At 43.2% G+C, this 16999-nt stretch overlaps 1 protein-coding gene across 3 annotated transcripts in view; it reads right to left on the bottom strand.

Annotated features, from left to right (window-relative positions):
* Window positions 1-1421: 1421 nt before the first annotated feature.
* LOC142588535 (uncharacterized) overlaps window positions 1422-16999 on the bottom strand; it is a 198515-nt gene continuing 182937 nt past the window's right edge. For 2 of the 3 annotated variants that reach the window (XM_075700375.1, XM_075700377.1), the window contains exons 7-8: window positions 3153-3210; window positions 1422-3041 (exon numbers count right to left, since the gene is read on the bottom strand). In XM_075700375.1, the coding sequence (XP_075556490.1) occupies window positions 2959-3041; window positions 3153-3210 (141 nt within the window). In that variant the 3' untranslated portion in view covers window positions 1422-2958. Of the gene's footprint in view, window positions 7040-16999 lie in introns of all 3 variants that reach the window. The other variant, XM_075700376.1, reaches the window with a different exon arrangement.

The following is a 16999-nucleotide window of genomic DNA, read 5'->3' as shown; positions in this document are numbered from 1 at the left end:
CTTCCGACGTTTTTATTTGCATATAAAAAAGCCCATGCTAGCTTATGACACCTCCTTTATTAAATTCTCTAAGTTGGCTGGACATGCCGTACGGGAAAGATGTAGAAAAATTTACTTACACTGGCAGTGATGAGTTGGAGGAGCAAACACAAGGCTACAGCTTTGAAAGAAAGGCATCTCGCACCTTGCTTCGCCTTTCGAGCAGCTCTTCCCACATTAAAGTGCACGCCGCACATTTTGCACTGTTTCCTTATAAAATTCTGTACTTGTAGTTCTTTTTTTTTGCAGAGTGCTAACTATGCAGGTATATTTAACTTAGCAGTGCCTTAGTGAAACTAGCTAGACTTATATGATCACTGCATCTGCTGTCCTAGCTATATAGATAGGTTATACCAATAGTGAATTCAAGCTGAGGGATATTGGAGACTTTAGTAGAAAGTCATGCAGTGGATCAAATGCATTGAAGGCCTACCTACGTTTAAAAAGAAAAAAAATTTCACCCAGAAGCTCACAGCTCTTGGCGTAGCAACTCTGGTATTTAGATTCTAAATAAATGTAGTTATGAAAAAATAAAATAAAATAAATGATTGGCTACACACTGGTAAAGTAACACAGAACGCTGAAGCATCAGAACCACGACAAGGTCACATAAGTGCAAACAGGGTCACGACAAAAGCACACAGCAAGCAAGTTACCACGAGTACATTAGAAGCCCCAGACAGTGGACCATTTAAGTGCATCAATGGGAACACCCTGCCAGAAGAAATAGATTTAGAGCTCAGAGAAGAGCAGTGTGGGTAGCAAGTGAGGATCAGTCAAAGGACCCTGTGAAAGAAGTAAGTTAGTGCCGAAACATGGAATTTAGAGGGCATACTGCCCATCAGTCAATGCTAAGGATTTCACTTTCACTCGGCTAAATTACGAGCTGTGATAAAATAAGCTTGAGGAACATGACAGAAACCTGCGCACGTGGCTATGGGAGGCAAAATGGGATTGTCAGGATGAATGCTCCACAAGATTGATGGTTGCTCATGGCTGCAGCAAGGGTTAAAGCGACACAAAGACAAAAATAAGATGAAATCAGCCTTCTACAATATCAGGGCATACAGGATCAGAGGAGCCTAGACACGCCAACAAAGATAACAAAAACAAAAGAAGCTACCACCTTTAAGTTCCTGCACCAGCTCGTTGTGATGTCGGCGATTCTGACGGGGTCTACTCAAGTCCAGTTAATATTTTATCAGCAAAGATGGACTACAATGTATTCTAAAGTGCCAAAGATTGAACTTGGCAAGTTTCAAGAACATTCCCTGTGTAATCCAACAAAAGAAAATACACTGCCATTCATGGCATCAGTGTGACATCACAGACGTCATTGGGACACTCAGGCGCCGGGGTTTGGCACAAATTAAAAAAAAATGCCAGTTTGGTTTTTATTTTATTTTCTAGTAATCAACTTCTTACAACAAAATTAATGAAAACAGCAGTTCGAAAGAGTACTTTATCAATCTAAACGAATTTAGTGTTTCACGTCAGTGGGCCCCTTTAGTATCATGTCAAGTGTTGATGAAAGTATTGACAAAATTGACTGACCGAGAATACGTCCCCTATTAAGGGACAACAAAAATGAACGAATTGAATTTAAAGCAGCCAAGATCAAGTTAACACTAAACCTAACATCTTAGTAAATTTTAGATTGCATGCTACTGGTAAGCATATAAACAATGCCCATTGGTACTGGTAAATGCTGAGGCTTGCTTAAAGCAAGCATGTAAGGCTAAGTTGTGTATTTTTGCCTGTCTTTCACCAATATGCAAACTTTGAAGTTATGGCTGCCATTGCTTGTAAAGGATGAAATTAATGTTATACAAAAATCATGATATGAAGAACACCGATGAACCTGTTACATAGTTTAGGTCCTATGTGAACAGCAATTTCGAAAGAAATTTATAAAAGCACATTTTAAAATGACGTCGGAACAATTAGCTATAAATTTCTACACACAGAATAGCGATTCCACAGGCCCCATTTCGTAAAGATTTGTAAGTTCTGCATAAAGGGAATGTTAAGCCATGTCTTCAGCAATACCATAAGACTAGCTGGCAGCAGGAAATTTCTAAAGTGCTTAGAATGAACAGTCATTGAGAAAGGAATTGCCGCAATTATACCCGTGCTGCACAGGCAGGTTTTGTTGGCAGGTTTTGGTTAGCTGCTTTTTGCAAAAACAGTTGAAGCATTTAACTATTGACGATCCTTATGGTATAAAAGATTCTTTCGATGTTGTTTCCTTTCTGGAAGACAACCATTCAGTAGCCGACATTTTTTCTGTTGACGTCGAAGATCTTTACTATTCAATACCGTATGATGAGCTATTTCGCAGTGTGATGACGTGCATCGAAGAAAGTGGCGAGGTAGATTTTCGCAATGCGACCGGGTTGTCTTCGGAAAGTTTCATGTCCCTTCTTGAATTTTATTTAAGTGCAACTTTTGTCCGGTTCGAAAATAACCTTTTTATCCAGAAAAATGGCGTGTATTGGTTCATGTGTGGCGCCTGCTCTTTGTAACATTTTTTTATCGTTTGTCGACCGCGCTCTTAAGATTGCCTTAAACAATGACTCGGTTCAAATTTTTAGATATGTTGACGATTTTTTTTTGTCGTGATAAAATAGACCAATAACGAATGCTCCGTGACGGTAGCTGACATTTTAACTCTGTTCAATGACAATGACAAAGGTTTAACTTTCACACATGAGCTATCTAGGGACGGTAAACTCCAGTTTTGAGATTTGCAGCTATCCTTACAAACAGGCCACGCCTGTTAGATGTACTCGCCTCGTGCACGTAAGAAACTTTTACCTTATGCGTCTGCGCACTCAAAGACTGTGAAACGCGCCACTGCTTTGATGTGTTTAGAATATTCGTTAGTGAAATCTTGTCATCACTCTGCGAACCTGAGCTTCATTGCACAGTTAAATAGGCTGCAGGCTGCTGGTTACCCAAGTGTGGTGGTGACGTCAGCCTCGTAGGTATTGCTTCAGAAACTGAAAGGGAAGCGGCACAAAAGTAACTGCATCACACAAAAGAAAAGGCCTGAAGTTGTGCCGCATTGCCACAGAGTGGCTCACAATCTAAAGAATGTTGCCACTACATACCACATTCCGGTAGTGTTTTCCGCTCCTCAGAAACAGTCAATGTTGTGCAGCCGTATTTCTAAAACAAGTAAAAACCAGATTGTGAGAGGAACCACGCGAAGTTTGTAGATTGCAGCGTTGGTGTGGTTTATAAGATTCCCTTGTCAATGTGGCAAAGTGTATGTAGGGCAGTCAGGCCGCTGTGTTCACGAGCACCTTAGAGAACATGAGCGATCCATACCAACAGGCACAGGTTCCCATTTGGCTCAGCATTGTAAAATATGCAAGTGCAAACCCATGTTTCGTGATACTACGATTTTGAAAAAGAGCTGTGACACCACCGCCCGAGAGTTATTGGAAGCATTTTTCATTCAGTCATCGGGGTCACAGTGCATTAGTGTGCCTTCCTTAACCTTGTACAGCGCTGAATTTGGTTTTTTGGATTCTGTCGCATGAGTGCGCTCTTGGGATCGGATATTGGTGGCTCCACCGCATGGTGCTCACTGCGCATGTTCCTCTAGTTCGAGCTGTCTATAAAGGAGTGACGCAATAAAATGATGTCAGTTGAAAGTAGCGCCTTGTCCTGGTCATCTTTCTTGTGTCTGTTGTTTTGCGCTAAACAAAGTATTCATGGATTCGCACCAACTAGCCCGCCAACGCATTGCACAGTCACCCCGAAGTAATGGTTACAGACAAAAAGATTCCTGAAGTAATAATTTTATATAAGATATGCTTGTGAGTTTATTTAGTGGCATTTCGCAGAACTTTTGCTAGCTACATAGCTTTTATTGATGGACTGACGATTAGGACTGGCAAACACGACTAAAGAGCGACCTGCGCATCCCGTGGTCGCCTATGGCAGCGCGCGGCCGAAGAAATACCACGTGATCATTGAGTAGGGACCAAGCGTGCCGGTAGAGGCCGCTAGTGCTCACCCTCACAGCAACGCCCGAAACGCTCCAGCCCTGCCTTCAGGAGTACTGCGATGACGGTAAAAATTCGTAGAGGAGCTGCAGTAAACTCGGCATTTCACGTTATAGACAGGGTGCGGCTAGAAAAATGCGCGGCGGTACATGTGATACATGCCCCAGATATTTGGTATCTTCGCTGTGCAGTGCAATGAAACTACTTTGAAGGCGCGGCTGCTAGGATTGACATAGTGTAATCCCTTAGAGATTTTTCTCCCCTCATTGCCTGCTAAAATGTTGGTTAGTGCTGTGGTGCCAATAAGGTCTGGTGCGCACTTTCCGCGCTAGCCGAGGCCTGAGCGCGCCCGCAGTTCATTCTCCCGTAGGTTTCGCTAGTCCCGAGCCAGACGCAATGAACGCACTACGTACCGCTTTTCAGGGCCCACGCGTTCCTTTGCTTCATTCGGCACGTTCACTGAAGTAATGTGCCGTTGAGAGCGCGGCAGAACGCGAGTAGGTTAATTGCAGTGCATGCTCCAATCGTAAAAATGTGCTGTTATTGACGTATTTATTTACACGCCGCTTTACCAAATGATAGCGAAAGTCTAGCTTGAAAAATTCCAAGGGCGCTTTGTTGTGCCATCACACAGACAGTCACTACACTTTAAGCACTTTTCTGGAGTTGGGCTTTTGAAGCGAAAAGCTTCGCTACGCTGGTCAACACCGCGCTTCGCGCGAGCCGGCGTATGCCTGAATTGGCTCGGCGTATGTCTGAAATGTCTGAATTCGGAGTCGACGCATGTGGCCACTGCCGCGCGCTATGCGTCATCGTTTGACGTTCGCCGCAAGCGCGTGTTTATCGCGGAGGCCGACTATATAACCGCTTGCCAGTGAATAGGCGTGCGCATTCAACATGGAAGGAGAGGTATACTACCGATACAGAGAGCTGTGTTTATGGCTGTACAGAAATCGCAAGACAATGTGCCCAACAATGATGAATAAAGAAGTTTAATAATCATGCATAACTTATGGTATATATCATTGATAAGCAATTTGCATAACTACACAAGGCACACGTATAGCATAACCATAAGCTCCCGGCTAAACCGTAAGCATATCCATAAGTGAAACCGTAAGCATAACCATAGGCTAAATCACAAACCTAAACCCTAAGCATACCCATAACTTAATTGCACCATAAGCATATCCATAAGTTAAACCGTAAGCATAACCATAGGCTAAATCGTAAAGCATAACCATAAGCTAAACCATAAGCATCACCGAACCTTTTCGCTTCGAGATATCCAGGCTTAACCTTAGCTAAGCCCCAGCTTTTTTTTTTTTTTTTTGTACAGAATTGTTCAGGTTTCAAGCATTGGTTCCTAATATCGGTCACGGGGAACTCATGAAATGAAATTCCTCTTGATGCTCGGCCGCTTGACTTGCACAACGGCACGCAGCAGTAAACCATCGTGCTTGAAGTTGGCGCAAACGCGAAAGCCGGCGCCCACGGGGCTGAGAATCGCAGTGTCGCTGAAATAGAATCTGGTAATCAAGATCTAGCAACACCAACAGATCACCAAGCACTCAGCTAATCGACCGTCTCGCGCACGTGCGTTTGCGTCCTTCCGTGCTCTCGCTGAAATGCTTGCTGCCCGTGCGTGCGGCCGGCTACGGGGTGGGAGTACGTGGGGGTGAGCACTAGCGCCACTGTTCGTGGCGGCGGTTTGGAAAACTAAAAAAAAGCCACACAAGCAAAAGCAAATCGGCGGCGCTGGCGCAGCGCCGCACGCGCAGGTCGCCCCTTATACAGTAGGTCGTGCTGGCAAACAAGCTTATTGTATTCACTACAGCTATCGTCATCACAGCATTCCATATGATTGAGCACGTAGCAGCGACTTCAGATATAATAGAATTAAGAAACTTAATACCCTTGGCGGTTGGTGGCATTAAAAAGGCCTGTGTGGCACAGGTATTAGTCCCTTAAGGAATTTTGAAGACCTCATAAGCGATTGTTAATTTTTGACTTATGACAAGCCTATCTCTGGCCCAATAAACACTTTACTACCATCATCGCCTTTACTGAATTAGATTTTCCACGCTACTTAGAGATACATTTCTGTGTTCTAAACACGTTAGTAAAGCTTATATCCAAAAAATGAACCATTATGATACTTTTTCAAAAGAAAAGGTGCAATGAGGCTCCCCCCCCCCCCCATAAGGGATTAAAAAATATCTATCCCGCAATGGAGACTGGAGGTAGCTACAAGTGAAATTACAAAGATAGGAATGCCTGAGAGTTCTACATACAAACTCAACTAATTACATTCAACAAATGTAACAATAGATGACCTCTAGAATCAGTGAACAATGCTCCCAGATAAAATGACTTGGCAAGAACCAGCCTGGATATTACTAACTAAAGTCGTTGGAATGCAATTAAGAAAGAATGTACACAAACAAGAGTGGTTCTGTGATGGAATGAAAAGAATATAGCGAAGGTTGAATGAGTTAACCAACATAGACTCTTGACAATAGGCCGAGCGGTGGGCAGCACTCTATTCAAGTTGCAACTCAGTGAAAGAACAAAACAGCAGGAATCGGCTAAAGCAGGCAACTTCAGCTCTAGTAGACAAGCAATGTGCCACGACCTAGCAGCATATCAGCAATTAAGGCAACTTACATTACAAGCAGTCAAGAGCATCTTTGGCAGCAGTGCACTAAACAGCAAAAACACCATGATCAGCTGACTACACTTTAGCTAGTTGCATCGACAATATTGCTGGACCTGTAAATAAAGTGCTGACACCACATTTCATGGAACACGACACAAAAGGGCCTGGTTAACAAACACAAAACATGCATGTCGCAGCGATGTCCATGCGTTCACGACTTCCCCCTGCGCAAGGGTGGTGACTCGTCTGACAGCAGGGGAAGGACGTGCTCCACAATGGCGGCTGGGGTGGAGCGCATGGCCTCATCATAGCTTGGAGGCGCTTCCTGTTTTGAGGATTAGATTGCTTGTTTAAGAACTGAATAATGGCTGGAAGCAATAAGAGACAGACAGCAAGGTGGAAAGCATTCAAGGCATTTGCCCTTCAGGCACTGCATTTGATATAATGTGCATGCCAAGATGGCACCTTAAGATCACAAGCAATGACAAAAATAATGGCATTTAGGCTCTGGAGACTCACAAATAAAAAGTTTTACCGGTACGTTGGACAATGGGTTCTTCGACACTACAGCTATGAAAGCTGCTTTTACCCCACAGAAAGCCATTCATTCGCCAGTGCTAGGGCCTGTAAGGGAATGTAGTGACTATAGGAAAAGCTTTATTTCTTTCCATTTCACCAGAAGCTCTAAAAGGTATTGCCATTGAGCAGCACGTGTTTGGCGACGCCTATTGAAAAATCAGATGAACAAATATTTTTACATCTGTAACTTCCCACACATTAAAATATTTATAGGCTATTTTAACACTAATTGCGATACAGATACCATACAGAAATATATACTTTTGAGCAGAGTGCCTATGTAAAGACAAAAAGACCTCCTAGAGGCCCAATATCTAATATACTGGACAGTGTCATGCAGAAAGCAGGCATAAAGCGCGAGAAAAAGGAAACTGAGTTCCAAATGTTTTGGCATGCAAGTTGGCACAAGTCACCAGAAATTTGCAACACAAATTGCGATATACAGGTTTAAGGAAGTCAAAATGTACTACACAGCTATCACAGCAACCGAGAGATCAATATGGGCTGTAAGCGTGGACGCACGACAGTGAATTTTGTTTACACATACGACACAACTTCCACAATCATGTGATTTGGCAGAGAGGTTTATGATGCCAATGAGAACATAAGGTCACTGACTGATTGGTCAGTGACTGATTACAAAGAAAGAAACTCGGTTGCCCTTCAAGGCAAAGTTCCAGATCACAATTCAATGTTGTAAACATTTCTCATAGGAAAACTCCTTTCATTGTGGTACAAAATGGAGTACTACCAGCAGCCTTAGTGATATGAGTCTGTTTCAAATAATACAGATACTTTAGATTAGTACACCCTTTAGGATGAAACCTATCAAGATAAGGTGTCCGATCATCTCGACAACTTCAAATCGTTAGTTATGGCTTTTCTTTAACACAATGAACTAGTGGCAAGCTGAACTTGTCATAAGTGCACCCTATATTAAGGTACTGTTGTGTTCAATAATAATAATAATATTATAATATTTGGGGTTTTACGTGCCAAAACCACTTTCTGATTATGAGCATCGCCGTAGTGGAGGACTCCGGAAATTTTGACCACCTGTGGTTCTTTAACGTGCACCTAAATCTAAGCACACAGGTGTTTTCGCATTTCGCCCCCATCGAAATGCGGCCGCCGTGGCCGGGATTCAATCCCGCGACCTCGTGCTCAGCAGCCCAACACCATAGCCACTGAGCAACGACGGCGGGTTTGTTGTGTTCAATATGTGCTGCAACACGCGAGCCGTGACCGAAGCACACTCCCAGTCGAGCTGGTGGCGTTAACATGCGATGCTCACGAAAAAAAAGAAAGTGGAGAGGCTTTTCTTATTACAGCAAAGTGCATACCTCTGTCCATTCCTTTGTCTGCTTCGATAACACACCGGGCAGCATCTTCATCATGGCACACAACAGCCCTAGCTTGTTAACTACACAGTCGATTTTCATTAAATTAACCCTGAAGAGACTGATGATGAAACAGATCGAATTATCTGGAGGGTTGACTTAAGCAAAATGTGCAAAAAATGTCAAAACACACAGCTGATTCACCTAACAGCATCTTCCAGATTCTAAAATGACCTTGAAAAATTTCCACGCCCACTTTCCATGTGTCCAAAGTAGTAAACACACAAATGACATAAAAGCTCCAAAACAAAGCAGAAATCAAACACGCACCCAATTTTTAGCAAGAAAATTGGGCAAAGGTCCAGTATGTGTTGCACAGTCATGGCCAGCATAGGTGCCGACTATGTGGGGGGGGGGGGGAGGTGCTCCAGGGTACGAGCCCTCTCCGGAGTTTTCCGGGGTGGGGGGGCTGACTCCCCCCCCCCCCCAGGGCGATGCTGAAGCCCCTCCCTCACTCCCCGCACACATACTTAAAGTGCCGTTACCAGAGCTATGTCACCCACATCATTTTAGATTTCCTTTGACTTTCCTCAACTTTTTCACTTGACATTTTACTGGGACTAATAGCTTACTGCATTGTTGTTGGCACGGACGCGCACTGCTTTTAGTTCATGCTTTCGCTTTATTTCTGCAAATCCTGACAATAGGAGGACACACACATTAGAAGCACTAGCAGCAGCTGCCTCATCCGTATTTTCTCACTTCAACATGATTTTGAATTTCCACTGTAAACAGCATGCACACACAACATATTTAAATATGCACACAGGACAAACTTTATTATATTTTTAAAGGAGATAGCGTTAGCCAATTAAAGAAATATTTCTAAAGGTATAGATAGCCTTTGCCTAGAGAATGAATATGTTGCTGTATGTTCACCACGCTTCAAATTGCCTTGCGTGCTTTTTTGACCATGAAAAAAAAAAACGAGAGACTTTAGTGACCCCTTCAGCAGTCTTTTATCAATGGTGAGTGAAATGCACATGAATGTTGTGTGTCTCAGTATTGCTTCTCTTTCCAGTAAGCAACGCTAACGACTCACGAAAAAAAGACATTTCTAATAATTTACAAGTTATTAGGGATGGAAACATTGTCAGTTGCATACAAAGGTCATAAATATATACAGGGTGTCCTAATCAACTATCAGGCACCAAGAGTTAAAAAAAAGAGCAATGCGTTATTCTAAGCTAACCTAGTGCATATTGTTTACAGTACAGTGGAGTACCTGCCAGTAATTTCTTCATTACTGAGATTTCATTAGGTAATCGTAATTAACTCGAGACATTATTGTCAATGTGTCAATGAGGCATCTGAAGGCACATCCAAGGGACATCTGAGCACGGTATTTTCAGTGACATACTAATTGTGTGCTGATTTTTTTGCCACCTGAGAAATAAAGCCAGCGAAATATGGACAATACCATGTGACTGCGCTCCCACCCAGATCATAAAACAGCGCCCTCGAACAGGCTCCCTCTGAGTTATTCAGAACGAAATAAAAGAAAACATAGCGATCGAGCTGGTGCCTTATCTGCCGGGCCCCGGCCGAAGTAACACGTCGCGTTTGGTGCATATTGGAAACAAGCTGTGATAGCAGAAGAGTTGAAATCCGGGCCAGTCGGTACATAGTTGCAGGAAAAAACCAGTCACAAAACACAAAGGACAAGAGGAGAGGTTCATACCACAACAACTGGACTATCAAATGAGCTTTATTAAAAACGGCGTAGTCCCAGCAAGGCCAGCAGAGCATGCACAACCAAAGCATCGCTAATCATTGAGCATGAAAAGACAAGATAACGCATCTATCGTGACAGACCTAGAAATGCAAATTCTTTTTCAAGTAAGCGCACCGAGGTTGTACTAAAGCAGTCGTCACCTAATAAACTGATGTAGTACGCTTCTAGGATTTCTCGCTCTTCTTTGCCCTCGCCTCTACCAAGAATGGTTACATTGCTATACAAAGGGTAACAGCCACATTCATTGCAACAGCGAGGCAAGATTGCACCGTGATAGCAGTTGTCTTAGCGCAGATAAAATGCAGATAAAATGCCACAAGACCTATCACCACAAAAGCAAACTGACAACGTAAGTGCGAAGGTTTAAAAGTGCATTTCGTTTCGTCCCTGTCACAGGCACTTACCCAGGCACGTACCCCACCCCCCAAATTAAGCGGCATACTCCCCGCCCCACGCAACCACTCCTCACACACATTCCTAAAGGGCAGCCAAATCAACGTTGAGACTTTACAGCTGTTTAGCAATCAGCGTTTTGCTGCCTTTTTCACACCTTTTGGATGGCGGTAGTTATCGGCATTCCCTGGGGTGTGAAGGACAGTTTTCTCATAGATTCAGTGCCCACGCGATTAACTCGAGATGCGTTCAGTTGTCACCACCTATTCAACGGTCACGCGCATTGCTGTTGCTTCGTTAGTTCAACCTTCTTTGTTTAGACTGATCCAAGAACCAGGAATGGGATTCGGTTCATAGTCGGCTGGTCCGTGTGCACGAGAAACGAGTTGCGGCCGGAGAAAACGCCAGTTGCGTTTAACTTGAACTTTTGCTTCATTATTTACTCGAAAGATGGCTCGCTGCGACGGTGGCAGATCCTCGGAACCATATACCCGCTATATGGGTCAGATAAGGTGAAAAATAATGGCGAAGCAACGTCCATCATCAAACCCTGCAATAACCTTTAAGAGGAAGTTTTATCTCAGACCCAACTCTGCCACGGCCTATTCAAATGCATGTAAAATGCATAAACGCTTTTTGAGGTAACCCCTGGACTGATTTTTATGAAATTTGTTGCATTTGAGAGAGAAAGTTAAATTCTAGTGACTGTTGGAAGCGGAATTTCGATTTATGGCCTGAATTTTGTGAAAAAGGTTTTCGAAAATACGAAAGCTCGAAAAAGAAAATTGACGCACTAAGTTTATAAATTAATAGCTCTGCATGAAAAATGGATACCGCAGTTCTGTAAACGGCATCTATTACATCATTCAAAGTGAACAAATTCGATACGTCAATTTATATCTTACGTGAACTTGTTACGTTCTGTACACGCAGCAAAAGCTGTATTTCCATATTACTGAATATTTTAGATTCATGTGTAACATATAAATGTCCCCTTTAGATGTAACATCAGATGCAATTTACAGAATTGTGATATTATTTTTCCTTGCTACATTAGAGAGTTGTAAACTTGATAGTTTCGTCCTGTGAAAATTTTTGATTTTCTGCCAATTTTTTAATAAAAAATTGCCGATATAAATAAAAAATTGGAAGCAAAAAGTCACTAGATTTTAAGCTTCTCTTTTAAATGCAACAAACCTCGTCAAATTTGGTGCCGTGGTTGCCAAGAAAAACGAATTCTACTTTTACATGTCTTTAGATATAGGAGCACCCGAGATAAAGCTTCCTCTTAAACACATAAGCAACATGACTGTCACCCGTTACTTCATCTGGTTTTTCCCTAATTGTACAGCACTTTTCGTGAAAAATTGGCAACTGGAAACAAGAGTCGCAAGGAGTTGAGAAATTACGCGATCTACTAGGGGGAGAGAGCCAACGTAACAGCCTAACAGGAAGAAAAAGCGAATATTAACAAATTTAACCGTTGTTTATGAAAATCTTTATGGACCAACATTTTTTACTTAGAAAGGAAGTAGAGAAAATGCCGCCGGAAGTGGAGAACAATTCCGTGTGTTTTGAATGACGCTTCTACCGTTATCAGTCGAGCCGCCTGACGTAGCCACTTCTCTGCTGTGCTTATGTATAGGTGTTTTTCTAACCTTCCACGGCGGGCGCAGTACCTCTATAACCGCAGCGTCCTATGACCTACACGATTATATGGGACTAGCGGCCACGCATCATTACGCAACTTCCCAAATAACAATACGAGTTGGGTGTGGCACTTGGTAGAGCAGTAAACCAGGGATCCAAAAGAAGTGTGATTGTTCCGCAACTGTATATTACTCTATAATTCTTCGAGAGCTAATTAAAAAAAACGTTGCTATGGTTGTATACAACTCTAGTCTACAATGAAGGCCCACGCACGCCCTCATAACCGCCAGCTATTGTTCCTCCGCGAGACTGTAAGTAATTCGTACTTCAAACTTTTCCTGTTACCCAAATCAGGCGGTAACCACAAAAATAAAGTTATTAGCGGGTAAATTTACGCATTTTCTCTTGCCTATTCAAGTGGAATGACAAATGCCTAATTCTTTATTGAAATGAAATATAATGCTTGCTTCGCCGCAACTATATTGTCGAGTTGCACTTTAGTTGGCAGTGAAGTTTCATGAGTAAGACGGGCTCAGCAGTGAAATGACTGTACCACAGACTTTTGAAGATTCAATTAATTATGGAGTTTTACGTGCCGAAACCATGAGGCATGCCGTAGTGGGGGACTCCGGAAATCTAAGTACATGGGTGTTTTCGCATTTCGCCCCAATCGATAATGCGGCCGCTGTGGCTGGGATTCGATCCCGCGACCTCGTGCTTCGTAGCCCAACATCATAGACACTAAACAACCATGGCAGGCAGACTTTTGAAGAGTGAAATGCTCAGACTGCATACACTTTGTCCATGTCTGTTGCACACCTCATTCTTTCCGTCGATGAAAAGGCTCTTCAAGAACAGCAGACGCTCCAGAGGTATAAAGTGCGACGCCATTTTGAAAAGACCGCATGGCAACGATATTGTTTACTTCTGTGATTGGCTGGCAGAGTAACACAATCCCGCGTGGGCCGCGTGCCTTGGTTGTCAAATGTTATTTTTTTAAAGTTGTATGCTACCATAAAAGCCTTTATTTTACACTTTCGCTTTTTAATTGTTCTTGGCAGTGTTCTTCCTGCGCTTCTTTCCTGCACGAGTCCATTTGATGTGGTTCCTTGTTTGCCTAGTAAAGGAGAGGTGTATCTCACAGGTGTACCTGTGAGATACACCTTATTTCATTTCTCTTTTGCGGGTTTACACGTTCTTATGGCGAATGGCGGGTGTTATTACCAGTTGTACTAGTAAAAGTGCCCCCGCCCCCTTCCATTTGCATAGAAATGTTACCTTTGGTTGCCCCCCCCCCCCCTGAAAAGAAATCCTGGGTACATGCCTGCCCTGTCACCATGTGTTTCTCTAATGAGCAGAAGGTAAACGTGATCCTTGCCTTGGGATCAGCAAATGGTAACAAGAGGAAGGCCGCAAATGCCGCAAGTATATATATCATGGAAGTGTGGCAGAGGACCAAACACATTACTATAATCAGAAATTATGAAAACCTAAGACAAACCGGCAGCTTCAAAAAACAGCGGCAGATGACTCCATATTTGAGTCCTGGACTACGCACAAATGCTCTAACATTTATGGCCTCAAACCCTCATGCTAGTGTGTGGGGACGTGGCCACCTAGGTACCAATTTCTGAGCCATCAGTTTGGAGGATTCTAAATTACGGCCTTTTACCCATACCACCTTAACCAGCACTAATGTTTAGAAGATAGAGACCTGTAGAATTGTCTATATTTCTCGAATTGGGTCCTCACAAAAGCCGATGAGTCACAGGACTTTTTGAGCAAAATCATGTGCACAGATGAAGCCAATTTTCACATAAACACCTGGGTAAATTTGTATAATGCACACTATTGGAGCGACTCCAATCTATACTGGGTAAAGCGCAATTGGCACCAGTACCAGTGGTCGCTCAATGTGTGGTTTGGCATTTACGCAGCTGCTATAATCCGTCCCATATTCTTCGATCACACACTGATTGGACAGCGTTACATGACCGAAATCTTTGAAGGCATGGCGGATGAGATTCTCAGCGAAGTCCAGCTGTTATGTCTTCCACTTCGATGGTATCAGCAAGATGGGGCACCCGCACACCGCAGCAGCCGAGCATGAAACTGGTTGGATGCAACATGTCATGTGCAATAGATTAGAAGGCACGGGCCTGTAAATTGGCTGGCTAGGTCACTGACCTCTCTCCACCCGATTTCTTTATTTGGGATTATGTTGGAATCGGTTGGCACAGGACAGGGGTAAAGAGGCCTTCGTCCTGCAGTGGACATAAATAGGCTGATGATGATGATAAAAGATCATGCTTACATGATCGTGACGGACGTCAGATTAGTTCAAGGCAAGGATAATGGATGTCTGCTGTAGAATTCAGGCCTCGGTCATCAGGAAAGCCACTGAAGGTGTGATAAAACGGACACATTGCTGCGTTACACATTACTACATTACATAAGCTGCAAAAGGAGACCTATTCAAACACGTCTTCTAGGCTGGTGTTCAGCGGAGCTCACGAATTTCAACATAATTAAGGGCACACTGAAATCTGATGTTTCTTTTTCTTGCTTTTTTTTGTGCAGACCTCCTGATTGCCAACTCAGCTCATTTAGAAGTTCTACATTTACTTTCTTGAACGCATCGGTTTTGCCTTTTCTCTACACATTGGTCGCTTCCCAGTCTGTTTATTTTGCTTTTATTTTTTGATACGAACCTGTTTTTGCAGCATATATACATTTTCATGGAAAATAAGACGGTCACTTTCATTTGCCTTTGGCCCGAAGCAAGCTTCTGGTGCGAAATAATGCTTCGCGCGCACTCTTTTGATGCGGCGTGAGCAATGCCTGGATTTTGAACATTCTATGCCTATGCCATTGCTTCTTGGATTGTGTGCGCGGTCAAAGCGGCGCTTCGGCCGTGCTATCAAGGGGCTTTTGTTATCAATGTGATCAGTCGGCCTTGAGAGACGGGTAATAAGTGTCATGTAGAAATGAGAGGAAGGAATAGCTGAGAAGCCCCGAAACCTGCGGCTGGTGCTCCTTCCACACCATTATCAAGGTGATGTGCTCTCTCTTTGGGTTTGCGACTGACAATGTAGTTGCTTTCAATCAGCTTATATGAGGGCGTTGCTTTATGATGCAGGAAGGAGTGCATGCTCGTGTGGTATTTTTCATACTTCGTGAGGTTTCTTTGCCAGAGGGAAAAATTGTATGCAATTAGTACGTCGCTCAAAACACCGCATATAGATGTCATTTTGGCGTGCCTACAAATGCCTCATTGACACTTTGAATATTAGGACACTGAGTTAGATAATTAATTCCAATTACTGAATTAAGTCTCAATAACGAAATAATTAGTGGCGACTACACGGTACTGGAAACAAGCACTAGGTTTTCTTCGAGTGACGCGACTGCTCTTTAAGTCTTGGTTCATGAAAGTTGGGGAACACTGTGTAATTAGCTCAGTAACCGAAATGAGGGCAAGCCGGATTCACTCGAAATGAGAATCAACAACAGTCATGCGCAGCATCACTTATACTCGGCCTCACAAAAGAGATATTATATATATATATATATATATATATATATATATATACAGAGAGAGAGAGAGAGAGAGAGAGAGAGAGAGAGAGAGAGAGAGAGAGAGAGAGAGAGAGAGAGAGAGAGAGAGAGAGAGAGAGAGAGAGAGAGAGAGAGGAAGATTGCAGTTTCATTTTCATCGGAAAGGCGAAACGGTATTAGTGATAGCCAAGTACTGGTATCCGACAATTACACGAGGGAAGATTAGACCACTGAGGACTTGGGCTGTGAAATTGAACTGTCTCCTACTATGAGGTCTTGTATATACTCATAGAAAAAGGAAAAAGTTTTCAGCGCTAACCGACAAGCACTGAGCCGCGTATCGTCCGCTCGTTGTCATGCCTGCCTGCCTCTTACCGTCTAAAACTTGTGCTTCTGGGTAAATACTAAGAGTGGCGAGACGGGCCACCGGAACAATATGGCTCTGAGCCTCGCACAAAGCAGACGACCTTGACAGTTCCTAGGTGTCCTTGCCCTTTCTACAACTTTGGACAGCACTTATACTAGAGCTAATGAGAAGGAAGAAATGGCGAAGAATTGGCCCCATGGCTTCCCTGGAACGCTGAGGGCCTATACGCTAGAAAGTCAGGAATGCTGTGCCTCATTTAACCTACTGTAGTGCCATCTTCAATCAGTCAGACGTGGTTTGAACATTTCACATGTGGAAGCAATTGACGGCCCTGCTACCGCCGAGCTTGCAATACAATTGCCGGGAATACAAACAAAAATATGTGAGAAAGAATAACTGCAAGTGTAGAGGAAAGGGATGGACACAAATATGGTCGTTCTTACACAATGAAAATCTGTGTGTTAACTTTGTAATTGGCGTAGCTACTTGCTTTTTCCTTATTCTTTGTGTGTATACTGTAAAACCTCCTTGTCACAATTCTCTGTTCCTTTTGTGCAGAAATTTTGCATCATCAAAGAAAGACTGTTTTGGCAGTGCGCCTTG

The sequence above is a fragment of the Dermacentor variabilis genome, chromosome 7, assembly GCF_050947875.1.
Source record: "Dermacentor variabilis isolate Ectoservices chromosome 7, ASM5094787v1, whole genome shotgun sequence".
In the NCBI taxonomy this organism is placed as follows: domain Eukaryota; kingdom Metazoa; phylum Arthropoda; class Arachnida; order Ixodida; family Ixodidae; genus Dermacentor; species Dermacentor variabilis.
The sequence above is the reverse complement of the archived record's forward strand: the minus strand, read 5'-3'. Positions and strand labels throughout refer to the sequence as shown.